The sequence below is a fragment of the Centropristis striata genome, chromosome 23 (genome assembly GCF_030273125.1).
Source record: "Centropristis striata isolate RG_2023a ecotype Rhode Island chromosome 23, C.striata_1.0, whole genome shotgun sequence".
In the NCBI taxonomy this organism is placed as follows: Eukaryota; Metazoa; Chordata; class Actinopteri; order Perciformes; family Serranidae; genus Centropristis; species Centropristis striata.
In genome coordinates, this window is record NC_081539.1 from 18,744,668 (window position 1) to 18,761,446 (window position 16,779).

Sequence of the window (16,779 nt, forward strand, 5' to 3'; positions counted from 1 at the left end):
ACAGGATGGTCTTTTCCATTGGGGTCTTCATTCTCAATCAAAAATAAAAGTTTGGACAACTCTGCACTGAAGACTGCTGTGCAAGCTGGTCTACACCGTGTTATACTATTGTTTTATGGACTGTTGCACCACTGAACAGATGGAAAAGGCAAGGTTGATTAATCTCATCAGCTTCTTCACAGTGTGGCATATCTAATCAATGAGATTTTTACCTATTGCAATTCATGTCCCGTAACCACATTTTACTTCATTTTAATTAATTCCTCAGAAAGTACTGTGCTTTTCTTTTCACTCATGTCTGTAGGCAGTCTCTTCTCTGATGAGAGGGAAGGAGGCTTGCATATGCCCATGCAACACATGAACATATGAAGGCACAGAACTTCACACACATATGCTGCACACACAAACACACGCTCACACACACACACACACACACCTCTAATAGCCCACTGAGATACTTGGAGCAGAGCAAGATGGGCTCCAGGTCAGAGCAGTGCGAGCTCCAGCCAGGCTGGGCAGTCAGGCTGACCATGCCCTGCAGTGTCCTCTCCAGGCTGGGAAGGCCATAGAAACGCGGGGCGTCAGACACCCGCAGGCTCTGAAGCAAACGGACTGCCAGCTGGCTCTTGAAGGGGCCTGCTAATGCCAGACATAGCCTGGACAGACAGGAAAGGACAGGAGTGAGAAAGAGCAAGACATCAGCAAACCAGACAGACAAAAGGGTAGACAAGAGGCAAAACAGAGAGAAAAAATAACAAGATAACGTTAACAATTAGCATTCCAATTCTTTTTAATAAGCCTGTGGCATTTATTGTCATGTTCTAAATGACTAAGCCAATCAGATTGCCATCACCAATGAACTGAAATAAGCACTTTCCCTACAGTGGAGGAACACTTCACTATCTCTTTCCCTCCTGACGGTATTAATCAATTTTTCTAACCCCACAGGAAGGCTGAATAGCATCACATGAGAGTGTATTCACATTTCCCTTACAGAACAGAGTAATTATTATTACTTTTCCATTTTCTCATTAAGAAATGTAGAAAATATTGCAGCGTATCGCTAGCAGATGTTATTGGAAGGTCAACTGTGCCACTGTGGCCCTGAGCTATACCTGTAGTTAATGCACAATTTAGGTCCTTGTGGTGTGTTTTATGAGCAGGTAAAAACAAATTCCTCTACATTCTAGCAATACAGTGTAATAAAGGAAATAACACGTAAATTAAACTTCACAACTAATATTTAAAATGCAATAAAAGACACAAAGACCGGAAAGTAACGGACCATATCTATTGCCTGTCTTGTGACTTCCTGGTGGAGCGTTACACATTTCTGGTTGGAATCGTCCTACCTATCAGTGGTTTGTGCCAGCCGGAGGAGTAGGATGTTAAAGAAGCTGGTAAGTTCTCTCTGCAGTCTCTGGCTGACGTGATTCTTCAGTTCCTCTGGCTCCCCTGGGCTCTGAGTGGGCATCTGGGTTTCCACACCAAGCAGCAAATTAAGAAGGGATGCGGTCTCCTGTATGATTGACGGATGAACAGACAGCAACATTTTGTTATTGGAAGGTTGGAGCTGGTTTATTCTGTGTATGCCTTCTTGTACGGTTAACTGCATACACATTTTAAAAGCCCACCCCCTTGTTTAGAGGGATTATTAACTGCGATTAGCATTAACAGTAAAATAAATGTGCCAGACTTTCCAAATCCAAACAAATTGACCCATGAAGGAAGGATGTAACTGGGGCTGACAGTGTATTCTTGCAAGCCCCTTCTTCGTAATACCACCCATCTTTCCCTGCAAGACGCAGAGCTCGAAGCTGAAATTCTTTCTTGAAGAGTGCACATGGAGTAGATAGTTAATATTATAAGTGTAGAGAGCGACAGATGTTCCTGAAACAGCTCAGTAATTACAGAAAAGCCAGAGCAGAGCAGAGCTGCTCACCCCTACCAGGCATTCAATCTGAATCTGCTTTAGCTGCCAGGGGAGGGCTTATTGTTTACACACACATTAATGAGAAAGCCAAGGTGAGACTGATTAAATCCTAAAAGTAGCTCTCCCTGCTAAAACAGTGCTGTGATTCTTTTCCTCGGGCAAAAATATGAATCCAACTTTGTTTTAAGAGCTCAGGAAATAATCTCTGCTGCGGGTCTGAGGTGGTAAGCTGTGATACTATTTTTCTGTCGTTATGAGAGAGCAATATGTTTGGCTTGTCTGACAGCGTGTGATTTATTCAAGCTTTGATTACAGGTATATAACCCTCTGTGTTGGAAAGGAGAGAGTCTAACCAGATTACTAGCTAACAGAGATGAACACACTCATATTTTACAGCACATGCACACACACACACAGACCAAAGACAAGCTACAGTACAGTAGTGCACATTAGGCTTGGATGATTTTTCACACCGTAATACATTTCTGACTTTTCATCGGCGTATACGATATATGATGGCATCTGTGTTTGCATGCGCCAACTATTTTAGTTGTTCGATCTATTATTTTTTAGCTTTTCTAGTTGATCTACTCTACATAACTACCATGTGACCCTGTTTGGTAATCACTGATCTATACCACAACTACACCGTAACTTAACCAATTTGTGTTTTAACAAAAAAAATCTCAACTATCCCTTTAAGCCAAACCCTAAAAAAGAAATATGAGGCTCTTGTTGTAAGGTTTTACTTTCCTCCTTGACGAGAAAGTGTAAATTATTTCAACCTGGTTGAGAAGCAGCTCCAGCATCCAGCGTAGGTCCTTGTCCTCGGGGTCAGATGCAGACTCAGTGTGCATCTGTTTGAAGTAGGCATTCAAAAATGCAACAATGCCCACTAGCAACCTCTCATCCTCGACACAGGCTGGACGCACCTGGAGAAACCTGCAGGGAAGAAGACACAGACACTGTGACAACGAGGAAAAGAGAGCAGGCTTTAAAGGAAAACACTCTGACTCTAGTATACTGATTATTAAGGAAACTGAAGTTCCATCTACTCATGCGGTTCTTCTTTGATTCATTCACATTCTGTCGTAAATCATCAGTGGGAATATGGCACAAAACAATAATAAGTATTAGACATTATGCTGCTACTTCGGTAGAGACCTCTCTTCCTTTCTGCCTTATTATTGATGCATCACATTTTAATCCTTTTCATTTTTAACTCAGCTTCAGGGTGAGAGTAATTAAAGGAACAAAAAAAACAAAACAATTTAAAACAATAATTATAATTAAGAATAAATATGTTGACCACCAATGAGGGGGCGGAAGTGTTTTGAAGAAAAAACCCAAAGTAAAACAAGAAAAATAAATAACTTAAATAAGGACAAGGACTAGCAGAAAAAGAAAGATATAAATATATTTTAAAAATATATGAAGTTTAAGGATATAAAATAAAATATTTTTTTAAATAAAAAAATAAATAAATCAGTAATTGTCAAAGATCATTACTTTGTCATATTTTGTCAGGGAAGCTTTAATCTTTATTTGAGGCAAAAAGAAAGGAGTCAAAAAAGCATTTAGCATCATCAATTCTTGTCAATTCTTCAAAATAAGCCAAAAAGACATACTGAGCTCACTGAGCCATGGAAAACATTTGGTACGCAGCTAGTGTTGTTAACAGCAGCAGCAGCAGCAGCAATCATAATGGCATACTGTAGGGGAATGATGTCATAAAATCCTTGCATCATTTTAATAAACCTTAACAAGACATATTTACTGACTTGGTTATTCGCACGTTAACCCTAAGCACATAAGTTGAATTTGTATGCAGTGTACCTGGTCACTGCTGTCTGCCAGCTGAGGGAGTGAAGGGTGTCCCTGCAGCTGTAGGTGGGGATGTGAGGGAGGGTCAGTCGGTCGATCAGTAAATAGAGGCTGAGCCTGGAGAGGGCAGAGGTCACCGAGCTGTGTCCTGCTGCCGTGACGATGGCCTTGATGCAACCCTGCAGCGCACTGGGAAGGTGCATTGCCTGCAGCGACAGAACCTGTGCTTCTGACAGCCTTAAGTCAGGATGAAATCTGTGGGGAACAGAATGTAATTGGTTAAAAAAAATATATATATATATCTATGGAGAACAGAATGCAATTGGTAAAAAATATATATATATAGATATATATATATACTGGTATATATATATATATATTCATATTCAGAATCGGACTACATGACTATTGATGTGCTGACAAGTACAAGTTGCATATGCAGCATTCTCAGAGGCATACTAATGACTGCATTAAGAAACATATTTGATCACCAATCTGGAGGGATCAGACATTTATGAGTCATCCAAAGAGAGATGTTTTTCTGAAAATTACTTATAACTGAATCAAGCAGAAGCAGGCATCATACCAGCTACAATCAACAAGCAATACTCAGGAAAAATGTCAAAATTATGTCAAAACAATATGAAAAACTTTGTAATAAGACACAACAACATCATCAGAGATAGGGACGTGTACGATGAGTTACACACAAAAGAGAATACCTCTCTTTTACTGGCTAATCCATCTTAAACAAGTACTCTTCTCTCAATCATAGCACTCTATGAAACCTGGAGGATCTATGGTGTGCTTTAAACGTCTCTGCTGTAATCAAGCTGGTTAAAACTGTGTGAGAGACATTCTCATCTTTTTGAATTAGGTCATATTAGATGTAAATGAAGACAGATGAAACACAAGATGGTAAGCCTCTGAAACTAATTCTTTACTAGAGAGAACATTGTATAGATTATATTGAGAACATTATATTGAGTGATGTGTGGTGGGATTTTTCTTTGATTAAAATATCCTGCTATGAGATTATTCTGTTCAGTCTCTCCAACAATAGTTTTCTTGATACGGACACAATTGTCAAACTTGGTCTCCAACCTTTTTTTCCATCATATTTTTGTCCACAACATTAAATTACCATCAATTCCAGTAATAATATGACTATACTATGACACGAAACATTAAAGCTCTTACTCAGTAACATCTGTAGAGATGCCATGCTGCTCTTCAAGGAGGCTGTCTATCCCAGAATGCCATGCAGTGTTCCAGGCCATCTGCAGGGCTTGGCGGGCAGGTGCCAGGGTCATGAGGTCCGAGGAAGGGGGCAGGACGCTGCAGTATGGGCTGACAGCGTGATGAGTCGCTGCCTGGAATGGGATGTTGTACCTGGGAGAAAATTTGTGTGAATTATAGTAGGCAAGGCAAGCCAAGGCAAGTTTATTTGTATAGCACAATTCAACACAAGGTAATTCAAAGTGCTTTACATACACATTAAAACAGCAAGACACAATTGAAAACAGTAAAAACAGTCAATTAAAACAGGGAAATAGAAATAAAAATATAAATAAGATAAAATAAGATACAGCAGGAAAAGAAAAAAGACAATAAAAAGCACAGGTCAAACATTGTGTAGTTAAAAAGTAAGGGCAGTAGAGTAGAGCAGATAAGTGTTAAAGTTAAGAGTACGCTGCAGTAAACAATAGGGTTTTTAGTCCTGATTTAAAGGAGCTGACCGTTTGGGCAGACCTCAGATCTACAGGTAGTTTGTTCCACAGGTGAGGAGCAGAATAACTGAAAGCTGCCTCACCCTGCTTAGTTCTTGTTCTTGGGACACGCAACAAGCCAGTTCCAGATGACCTAAGGGGTCTGGATGCTTTGTAGAGAGGTAGCAGATCAAGCATGTAATTTGGTCCGAGACCATTCAATGCTTTGTAGACCAGCAGTACGATTTTAAAATCTATCCTCTGACTCACAGGAAGCCAGTGTAGTGATTTAAGGACCGGTGTAATATGGTCAAGTTTCCTCTTGTTTAGTAGTAAATTTAGAATGTAGAATAAATTTACAGCACCATTCAAAAGTTAGATTAGAACTTCTACATTGTAGATTAATATCAAAGTCATCAAAACTATGATGGAACACATGTGGAATTATGTGGTGAAAAAAAAGTGTTAAACAAACCAGAATGTTTTATATTTTAGATTCTTCAAAGTAGCCTTTAACCTTTGATTGTCTCAAACACATTAAGAAGGCAAGAAATTCCACTAATTAACTCTCGACAAGGCGCACCTGTTAATTAAAAACCGTTCCAGGTCGCCACATAATGAATCTGACTGAGAGAATGCCGTAACTGTGCAAAGCTGTCATCAAAGCACAAGGTGGATACTTTGAAGAATCTGAAATATAAAACAGATTATACATAATTTCATGTGTTCTTTTGTAGTTTTGATGTCTTCTGTATTAATCTATTATGTTGAAAATAATAAAAAATAAAGAAAAACCATAGAATGAGAAGGTGTCTGAGTTTGTTGCTGATCTTGATCTTTAATAGAAACTACTGCCCAAGTAAAAACAATGATGGGTTACCTGCGTATCACTGACAGTGGTAGGGAGACCGGTGAGAGGGTCACATCTCTGTTGGATTTGTCCGACCTGATATGACACAAAAAGCAGGTAGTATAATAAAATGTTGAATGGATGCACATTTTTTATAGGGCTGGGAAAGTGAGGAAAATAAACTCACCATATTTCAATACTGGCAATTTCATCAAAAAGCAGTAAACTCATTAGGACTGCAATTTCTGAACCATTGCCTTTGTTCTCTTTTAATATCAATGACGCTGTAATGAAGACACAACAAAGACAATTTACATAACAATCACACCCTGAACTTTACGACTTAACCTCATGAATAAATATAGATGATTGAATTTGAAGTTCCATGACAAACACATTAAGACTCAAAATTGAAGTTTGGGAACCCCACATGACACTGGTTTTGTGAAGATTGCAATCTCTAAGGGTTAACCTGAGTTGTACCAAGAATATATTTGCAATGTATTAAAAATAGAGCACATATTTTTTGCATAAAACCACTCAAAAACATGGAATTCATGTCTATATCGGGCACAATAACAATCTTCAAATATAAACACAGTCACAGTCAAGATGTTGTAATGTAAATCTCCTTTTTTAAAATGAGCAAGGTACAAATTATGCCCAGATGAGCTCCATGGCAACAAGTTGCATCACACTAATATGCCACTTACTGCAGTGTGACAACATGGTTAAGAGCTATGCATCAATGGATGACTTGTCATCTTTTTTTTGAGAATGTGCCCCGGAGCTACACAACACAACGTGCATAGCTGTTACTTAATGAGTTGTCTTGTGAATGTACCCCTGAGCAGTGTGAGGAGCAGGAGGTTGCGATGTGCCAGACTGTGCCTCAGAGATGGATCAGCATACACCAGCTTCCTCAGGATACATACACAAGTCTCCAGCAGGCAATCAAAGCTCTGGGGAGAACAGCAACATACGCACTCAGTGTTTAATTGCAGGGAAAATACAAACAAACACACACTTTCCCTTTCTGCCTCCTCCTGCTCTTTGTCTCTCACATACAAATGCACAGGGTCTCTTTACTGTCTCTTCACATAAACTAAACCCAAATTCTGTGATTGCTCAGGTTGCAGGCAATGGAGGGTTTGGGACGAATATAACCTGCAGACATCCGTCTTTTACAGACTTGTTAGCTGAGACAAGTTATTCTCCGTGGCCCTGTTCCTTCACCTCCACATAGCCAGACATGCTGGACGATTACCCCTGTTAGCAGCATCTGATTCAAGGCCTGGGAATGATCAGCAGACTGCAGTAACTAGAGGGCAAAAAAATCACTGCTGACCAGGGCCTGTCTGACACTATTAATACAGGCCATTTCATCCTTCTATCATACATGCCTCAGTGGGCTCCCTCCACATCCGCTGGCAACTCATGTACTCACATGGACACATGTAAATGAGGACATGTACACAAACGGGAGCGCATTGAACTGCATTTATAAGACGGAGGGTTTGTTTTATTTGGCTTCAACAGCATTTCATTCATCACTTTGCCAACGCAGGTTTGTTTTTACCTTGTTGCCATTTACACTCCCCATAATGAAAGATATGACTTTGTCTGTTATTCCAAGATTCTTCAGCACTGGGTGCATTGTTGTGTCTGCAGGGAAGTTAAAAGAAGAATTCAATATACTGACAATAAACATTTGCATAATCATACATTTTTTGCTTTTCCCGCTTGTCTAAAACATATGGTGGTGGGAGGGCACACACTCTGCTGCACTCATTGCTTTTTTTTCACAAGCAAATAGCTCCGACTTACAAAGTTTTTAACTTTTTTTTTCTTCTTTAAATTAACTATTAAATTAAGTCCATAAAACTGTATTTAGCACCCCGTTTAGGGTTTTTAAACCTCCTTTTATGCAGCTTATAATTCAGGCACTCAATATCATTCTCAAATCAACTATTATGGGATGTTGATAATTAGCAACTACATTTTGCTTGTACATTTTGTAGTGATACTCGCCTCTTTACAGAGTTGCAAGTACTTGAGGGGTTACAGAATATGCCCAAAGTCAGTGCCTTTGCCATTAAAATATGCCTCTATATGAGCACTCTGATCTGAAAGGACTCAGCCATTAGAGAGAAATGCACAGAGGTAGACTTAACAGTATTAGCCTACCAGAGCCAAGATTCAGCATTGGAATGTATTCAAATAATATATGAGTTTATAAGAAATACTGTATATTCAAGCCAGTATATTTTAGAGATGGCTCACCTTGCAGCACTACAGACAGCTGCTCTGCGGCCGATCTTTGCAAAGAGATGTCAACAGTGTCTGAGGACAGGATACAAAACAGCTTCTCCACCGACTCCACCTAGTCACAATTAAACATAACAAGTAGGCACTTGGATCAGCCTGTGCAGAAGTACTGGGTTCAATGTCAATGTTGTTGGAAATCTATTTGCCTAAAGTAAATTTTTACTTCAAATTGTTTATTTTAAAACTGGATATCAAAATAGCAAAAAATACTAAAATGAACTGTCATGTTCAATCTTCAGAGGGGTTGACAGCAAACCCCTAAGCTTGTACTGCCTTTGAAGAACGACCCTATTTTATCAACCTTGGTCTCAAACTTGCGGAAAACTGCTTAATACATAGTTGGAGTTGTGCCCGCATCCTCAAACGTGTTTCCAGGAGAATTGGAATGCGACTTTGCACTTCAGCTTATAAAATACATATAATTGCCTCTATTAGTGTATTTCTTTATTTGTTATGTATTTAAAACTATGGCAGTCAAGGAAGCAGCAATGGTTTTGATTAAAACAGCAAACACTGAACTACGCTAATTTATTCGTATAGAAACCATTAAAGGGTTCATTTACCAGTCTGAATTGTATTACTGCTGACACACCATGAGGTCCGTCAGGAAAGTGCTCGATTTACTAGCATTTTACTTGCCCAAGGCAATCCTCATTGTTGAGCCCTGAAGTGTATCTAAGTTAGGGCTGCATGACATAGAGAAATTTCACTATACTTTTTTACCAAAAACCTAAATTCTGATATTGCTAAAATTCTTTAGGATTTACTACAAACACAAATTTACACAATGGGATTTTTGATAAATAATAATCAGTAACGTGGCTATCATGGTAAACAGGTTAAAAGCAAATAACACAACAGCTAGAAACATCATGTCAGTTTAGGCAACACCATATTAGGATACAAGTCGATATCTGGTGTGTTGTTCTTTCTGTGTATGTGGATTTATACCTTAAGGACAGACTTGCTGCTGGTGTCCAGCGTGATGTCTAAAGGGTGTCTGAGGCAGAAGAGATTGGGGAGTGAGGAGATCACTGGCTGATCCAGGTCTGGTCTGGCTGTGTTAACATCATCATCGCTGGTTAAGTGGGGCAGGATTTGTTGCACTGCTGCTATTCTCACACTGGAAATAATGAGCAAGATTTATGTAGAACTTGTTAAATTACACAGTTTTAAACACAGATAAAAAACTAAATAAAACAGCTCTATTCAGGTGTCAAAGCAAGCCTAGCAGAGTGCTTATACTGGGTTGAAAATGCAAATGTCTTTTAGTTTTTTTGGTTGTTTTTTTTACATGACATCCAAATTGTGTGATGATTGGTTGTCAAAAAAATGGCTGGCAGGGCAGACAGACAAATCTAATAGCTGTTGCCAAAGTTTACCAGGGCTTGTCCTCTTTGCCAGTGTCTGGTGTTAATTTCCATCTCTATCAATATTCATACGCTGGGACTGGATAGCTGTTTCACACAGGCCTCACAGAGCACTTAGATGACTTGATGAGAACATCAGCTGACAGCAACAGACAGCGGTAATATGTCCATCACATTACGCATTGTAAAGCAGAATATTTAGACTCTGAGGAGTCTGCTTCATAAAAAAAACCCTGAGACCCAGCGTCAAAAAAAAATCAAACAACTATGCTCGCACGAAGACACAGAAGAAACATGGCATCACAGACATTTACAGACACACATCTCTGATATGGGCACACATCTGGGCAGGCGCATGACAAACCAAACAAACACAGAGAGGCACAAATACAAACATTGACAAAATAAACACCCAGAGCCCAGACTCACGTGGGTTGTTTAGTAAAAAGGAGTCGGAGCGCTGCTTCTAGCTTGGCCGTGCTTGGAAACACGTTGTCTCTTGTCACGTCCGACATGTCACTTATCAGCAGGACACAGTTTCCCAGTGACTCCTCAGTGCCGGCGTAACCCTGCCACACATACACACACAGAAACACACGCAATTCTCAGACTGCCTTGGCAGACAATGGAGCAGACAATGGGGAATTCCAGCTAAGCAGCACAACGGTAAATAAAATATGCATCGCTTTGATTATGGGTGGTTTCATTTCGTCTCTTGTTGACATGGCGGGCCCATCTCTGAATGGCCTCCTTGAATTAAATCACACTTGACAGCCTAGTCAAAATCTCATGTATATTCATGAAGAATTTCCAGGCTTTCCGTTGCCTGAAACTGAACAATTAATAAAAGCTTGTTTTTTCCCAACCAAAAAGGAAACAATACAACACAGAATATGTAAATGAGAGAATAACTAATTTTTTTCTCACTGGCAGCTCAATATGCAGTCTTTGTGGTCCAAGAGCGCTAAAATTGAACTTTTGATCATAGTTGTTATGATTGTGGAGAACACACACAGCTTTCCCTCCTGCTACATAAATATAATGTATTTAGTTCTGAACATGATGCCACTTTATGAGCTTTGCAGTACAAATACAACACAGCCTCTACAGAGAGAACAACACCTGTAAAATGGGCATGACCGGGTAAAGTGCCTCATTGAATCTGTCCCAGGTTGATGCTGTCATCATCAATCGTCCTTTGAGCAGGAATAGCAGGATATCCTTGGCAGCAACGTTCACCTATAGATCACAGGTAAACTGCTGAATTCACAAAGGCACTGCTGACAAAACATTTACTAGGGAGTACTGAAAGTGACAGACTTTTAAACATCTAAATTACATGACACCAGTAAACCCTGACAGTTAAGCATGTTAAAGCAACGTACAAAAGCCTTAAAAACACACACAACACACAGAAATCTCTGTTGTTTTACGCTAACGACTACTTGCGTTTTTTTTCTTTTTACACCTTGACAAAGTGGCCCAAAATGACCGTACTTCTTCTAAAAGTCTAATTCCTTCTATAAAAATAAAGCAAATAAACACATACCTTCTCTGCAGAATCCTGGAGTCCAAAAGCACTTATTTCATAAAGCACCCTGTGGTGCAGAAGGAAGTTGACTCCACCGCAGGATGCTGGTTCCTGTCGTGACACATTCTGGATGCCAAGGCAGTCCTAGGGGTGTATATAATCACACCAAAGCACATCATAAATTATCACTATTCTCCCGCTTGTGCTCGCATACAGGAGTTCCATTTCACTTTAATGTAGCCATGTACTCTAGACGGTGGTTAGTAAAATGAAAAGGAAGTCTGATTTCAAATGTCAAGTGGGTTTTTTATAGCACGCTGTCAAAGATCTGTGATTCATCCATCTTCATCCTACTTATTTACATATTGGTGCCCCACCAGTAGCCATAATTTTAGCCATGAACCTGCACGCTCTCATTTAAACACTGACTGGCTATATGAGATGGCTCGCTCTGACCTTGACCAGGTTTAAAGTGCATTCGTATGTTTCCGTCTTGACAGGCAGTGAAGGATGGGACAGCAGCTTCAGGAGAAGTTTCTGGCTCTCTGTTTGGAGGAGGGGGCTGGGCTGATCAAACTTCCACCTAGTGATGGACAGCCAAAAAAAATAACTTGAAGTAGCCAAGAAATACTGAATGTTGAAAAGCAGTGGAACAAGTGACTGACTTCATATTGCAAGATTTTTAACGTACAGGTAAAAGCAGATGTGAACACATTCCTTGATGATGGGTAAGTGCTGGTGAAACGGGAGTCCGTCTATGGCTTGGTCTGCCAGCTCCAGTAACTCCAACCAGTTCTTTTCTCCCTTGATGCAGAAATAAATCAGTGAATGAAGACAGAAATGTCAATACGAGCGACAGGGTAAACAGGTTTTGCTATAGCCTGAGGGCCGCAGCTCGTGACAGTTACATTTGTGTCAGAGTGGTTTTTCATTTAGCCCTTGTGCATCACTTTGGGACATTTTTGGCCTTTTAATTTAAAATTTTTTCCATCACTTTGGCTGGGTGTGAGTTTTTTATTTTTTTATCTTGAAAATTCTAAATTAGCTCCTGTCCAGTGATCCAGCTTTATAATAAACCTTGCGACCCCTAAAGCCAAAAATGTCCTAATTGAAATGCATTAAAACCCCAATTTCGAAAAAAAAAATCTACAGCATAAAATCATCAATTTCTGTTTCATTTATGTTTTAGACAGATTTTGGATTCGGGGTTGTAATTCAATCTTTGTGGGGGGATTTTGTCATAATGACTGTGGCATTATCTAATCAAACTGGCATTTAAAGGGTTAAACTTTTTACCCTGTTTATGATATCATTATTATCAGGACTGAAGTTAGACTAAACTCAGTGAAGATGGAAAATAATATTCCTATATCATTTTAGGACAGTTTTTAACACTTTTTTTTTTAAAGTGAGGCACAAGGGTTAATAGACAAACATATAAATCTGTAAAAGATGCCCCCTCTCTGTAGGCTGCAGAGCTACTTTTCCTATTCCCTTAACATAGTTATGTGACATGCAGCTCATACCTCAGCTTGTGCTTCCTTGAGGAAATTGCACGTAGATTCCATCCAGAGGGCAGCGCGGGTCACCCTCCTGTAGAGGTCATGGCTGTCTGAGTTCACCTGCTCTAAGTAGGCTACGGCTGTCTCGTGCATGCTGGGCAATAAAGTTCCCAAGGATGTGTCCAAGCATAGATGGAAAACAGCTGTTGCGGTGTTCTCCGGGAGATTATCACTAGCCTGTGTGAGGTTAAGAAATCATTCTATTTTTGGAGTTTAAATTCATAAAAAATAAAAAAAAACAAGGAAATAAACATTTTGATATGGTCACACACCTTCTCAGGAGGGAGTATGGTCTGTAGGAGTTTAATGGTGAAAATAGCAGTGCCAGTGTAGGCCATTCTGCGATGAACCTGCAAGCTGTGGGGAATATCTGCTGAACAGCTTTGGTGGTAGCTCAGGATTTCCCCCAATAGCTCCATGCAGGCTTGTAGCTTCTCCTTCTAAAAAAAACACACACAGACAGAGATGTAGACAAAAGCACACGCGCCACACAAACACAGCAACACATGTCCATGCACTCACATCACGTGCATGTAGACACACACGGATGCACAGCTACTGGCTGGGGGCCAAGAGAAAAATTGCTCGTTCAAGGGGTTAGGAATTGAATGTAATCAGATTTCAGGGTTATTTTGGGACGAGATACAGATCCACCCTATCTCAGTGTGAATAAATTGGAACAATCTATTCTCAGCCACTTTGTTCTAGGGAGGAGAAATTGAACAATAGAAGAATTGAACCAGCAGGGGGCAGTAGATGCCCTGTGCATTGCTGTGGCTGGCAAGAACACTTCGCCCATTCCCATAGGAAAAACCTAGAGGTCTGGCACACGAAAGCTGCTCTCCACATAAAGATGACAAAACAGTTCTCAGGCTGCGAGGCTCTGGGCATGTATTAAACAGCAGAGGGCCAGAGGGGCCTGGGCTTGACAAGTGTATAAGTCCCCCTGCATGGGAACATACTCTTTAAACAGTCAGGGAGGATAACAAATGACTCTACAAGGTAAAAAATAAATAAAAAACACAGCAGTTAAACACAATCCATTGTGTGGACTTTATACACAAAGTAAATGGAGACATTTACTAACCCAACAATTCTGCACTTGGATAAACCCAGGGGTACAAACGAGAGGTGTGCATGTATGTATGAGAAGCAGAAAGCCTTTGTAACCTTATATAATTCATTCAGCTCAATCACATGCCTACAGTTCTCCTTGACAGTTGAGCACCGTATGCCTGTGTGTCTGTGGCAAATTGTCTGGTGGCCAACCCAGCTCCCCCTTTCAGTGAAGTGTATCCATTCATCTACATAAGAGGCTGTCATGAGTTGTGTTCTGACTTGCCAGCTCCATCCCCACCAGGCTGCGATCGTCCCAGACCAGCTCACAAACACTGTCCCCGAGCAGGAGGACGGCGTCACACAGCAGCTCCAGAACACGATGGAACACATGCGAACCCTCTGAGAAAGAAGAGAGGAGTGGAGAGAAACTGAGCAAGAGCAAAGGAGTTGGTGTTTTTTTCACCAGATCAAATAATGATGGAATACAGTCAATACAGTGAAGAGATGAGGGGATATGTGCAATATCTGATCTTTACTGAAGCAAAACAACACAAACTGATTTGTAGAAAATACAAAAACTTTCCCCCCCTTTACATATAACACAATAATGACTCCTACCTGTTTTAAGCAGGGGTATGGCATGCTCCATAATTGCAACTGTGAACTGAGCCAAAGTGAGCTGCTGTAACTGCAGCTCCAGGACATCTTCTACACCCAGATCAGGAAGCTCCAAGTGGGCCACATCTGCAGGTGACTGGGGCGTCTGCCTGGGGGCCTGGACTGCTGCTCCACCTCTGTGCGAGCTGCCACTGGATGAATCACAGACAAGAGAGGCGGAAGACAACTGTAAATTCATGATCTGTACTTGGACCACTCAAATACAGCGAGTGACGTATGAGCTGTATAGGGATGGATCATAAAAACTGCCATCACGGGAATCAGAAGTGATTTTTAAAACACCAGCCGCTAGAGGGCTCCCGGTGTTATTCATATTTTAAAAGAATACTAAAATCCTCCACAGTCTTTCTCTCATCGTTTTATCTTGGTGTGCGGGTTTCTGGTGTCACCGGCAATTTTGTCATTATCAAAGCCACAAAAAATCCTACTGTGCACAAATTTCTAAAAAGTATGAGGCTTTGTTAAGTGTAAGGTCTGATGAACAGAATTGACAACAATGCTGAATCTTCATCTTCTATCAAGAAGTTATTTCTACAAGCAAGGAAGACAGAGTAACATAACACCATGTGTCTCAGAAGTGTGACAGAAGCCAAACTGAGTGAATTTCTACTCTCACTGCCAACATGATTGCAGAAGACATGCAAAGAAACAATACCTTAGACAGCAAGAACTGATATTTCTTCTATAATCTCCTTCAGCTTTTGTTTAAAATGTGTAGTTACACACACCTGGAGGAAGCTGCATCTCCGTCTTGGCCGTCTCCTCTGGCTCTCTGGCCCGTGCGTCCCACCACAGAGGGCCGAGGAGAGCACTCTGCCCCCGGAGCTGGAGAAGAGGCCTGGGAACGCTGAGTCCCCCGCACTTCTTGGGAGTGGGTAAAGGACGAGTTCTGGGATACTGGATCTGTAGCACCACAAAAAGAAAAAAAGATGGCTTGCACATTTGTTGTTTCATGTGCTCTATGACAGTCCACAAGACATTTGGGAACGTCATCTTGGGCTTCAGGAAACACTGATTAACTCTTTTTTTAACCGTTTACTGACATTTTACAAGCAAAAAACTGATCGACTTATAAAGAAAACAATTAACAGATTCAGATCAACAATAAAGCTGATCATTAGTTTCCATTCCAATAGAGTTTCCATTTAGAGAAAGCAGTTAATACTATATGATCTATATTAGAAATTTAAATAACACAAAATATTAGGAATAATATCAATAAAAGTAGAGGAAAAAATATCAATAAAAATACTGTTAGATCTATTTTAAAGAAATCTATTTTTAGGAAGAGGTCCTGTGAAAAACCTCACTGTGCCTCACTGCAACCAAATAATAAATACACATTTTCAAAACATACTTTATAATGAAGGACCACATGTAAGGAAAGCATGAAAAACAAACAGCATCGGAACGTATCTACTTATTACCCGCTGCAGCTCATAAGGCATGTTACCTTGCTTTGTAGAGTAGAAGCTTGGATCTTGATGAAAGCGAAGTCTCTGCTTCAGCCCCACACAAAGCTGCCGCAGGCAGGAAAGAGCCTGTAAGTGGAGGTAGCTTGCTTCACCTTTCCCCAACCCCAGCTTCAACAGGGACAGAAGGTTCTGAAAACAGAACAGGGATAACAGAGCGATATACTATTATTACTATAAAGCCAGGTTATGGAAAGGTTTTCTGGAGACATAATTAACGAGCAGTAAAATCCAGTTAGAATATTATTGTAATTGGCCAAACATATGGGACAGATTGAGACCGGGATGAAGGCAACAATACACAAGGACTAAGCTCAGACAGTGATAGAAAAGTTGTAATAAATTTGGTTAAATAAAAAGGGCAAGTGGAATTGAATTATTGAAGCAACAATTTGTTCCAAGTTCAGATTCCCTGCCCTCTGCAGCTAATGATGTCATGTCTCTAAATCCAAGTCTTTTAATT

The 16,779-nt window shown here is 40.3% G+C and overlaps 1 protein-coding gene across 1 annotated transcript in view; it reads right to left on the minus strand.

The window, feature by feature from the left end:
- rttn (rotatin) overlaps positions 1-16,779 on the minus strand; it is a 38,242-nt gene that overhangs the window by 17,434 nt on the left and 4,029 nt on the right. Inside the window, exons 7-28 of the mRNA XM_059327347.1 lie at positions 16,298-16,448; positions 15,573-15,747; positions 14,785-14,975; positions 14,450-14,565; positions 13,380-13,547; positions 13,072-13,284; positions 12,237-12,349; positions 12,002-12,128; positions 11,564-11,689; positions 11,137-11,253; positions 10,444-10,583; positions 9,596-9,767; positions 8,600-8,699; positions 7,896-7,981; positions 7,161-7,278; positions 6,504-6,600; positions 6,347-6,412; positions 4,958-5,149; positions 3,770-4,012; positions 2,719-2,875; positions 1,353-1,519; positions 437-656 (exon numbers count right to left, since the gene is read on the minus strand). Coding sequence (XP_059183330.1) covers positions 437-656; positions 1,353-1,519; positions 2,719-2,875; positions 3,770-4,012; positions 4,958-5,149; positions 6,347-6,412; positions 6,504-6,600; positions 7,161-7,278; positions 7,896-7,981; positions 8,600-8,699; positions 9,596-9,767; positions 10,444-10,583; positions 11,137-11,253; positions 11,564-11,689; positions 12,002-12,128; positions 12,237-12,349; positions 13,072-13,284; positions 13,380-13,547; positions 14,450-14,565; positions 14,785-14,975; positions 15,573-15,747; positions 16,298-16,448 — 3,255 coding nt within the window. The remainder of the gene's footprint in view (positions 1-436; positions 657-1,352; positions 1,520-2,718; positions 2,876-3,769; positions 4,013-4,957; positions 5,150-6,346; positions 6,413-6,503; positions 6,601-7,160; positions 7,279-7,895; positions 7,982-8,599; positions 8,700-9,595; positions 9,768-10,443; positions 10,584-11,136; positions 11,254-11,563; positions 11,690-12,001; positions 12,129-12,236; positions 12,350-13,071; positions 13,285-13,379; positions 13,548-14,449; positions 14,566-14,784; positions 14,976-15,572; positions 15,748-16,297; positions 16,449-16,779) is intronic.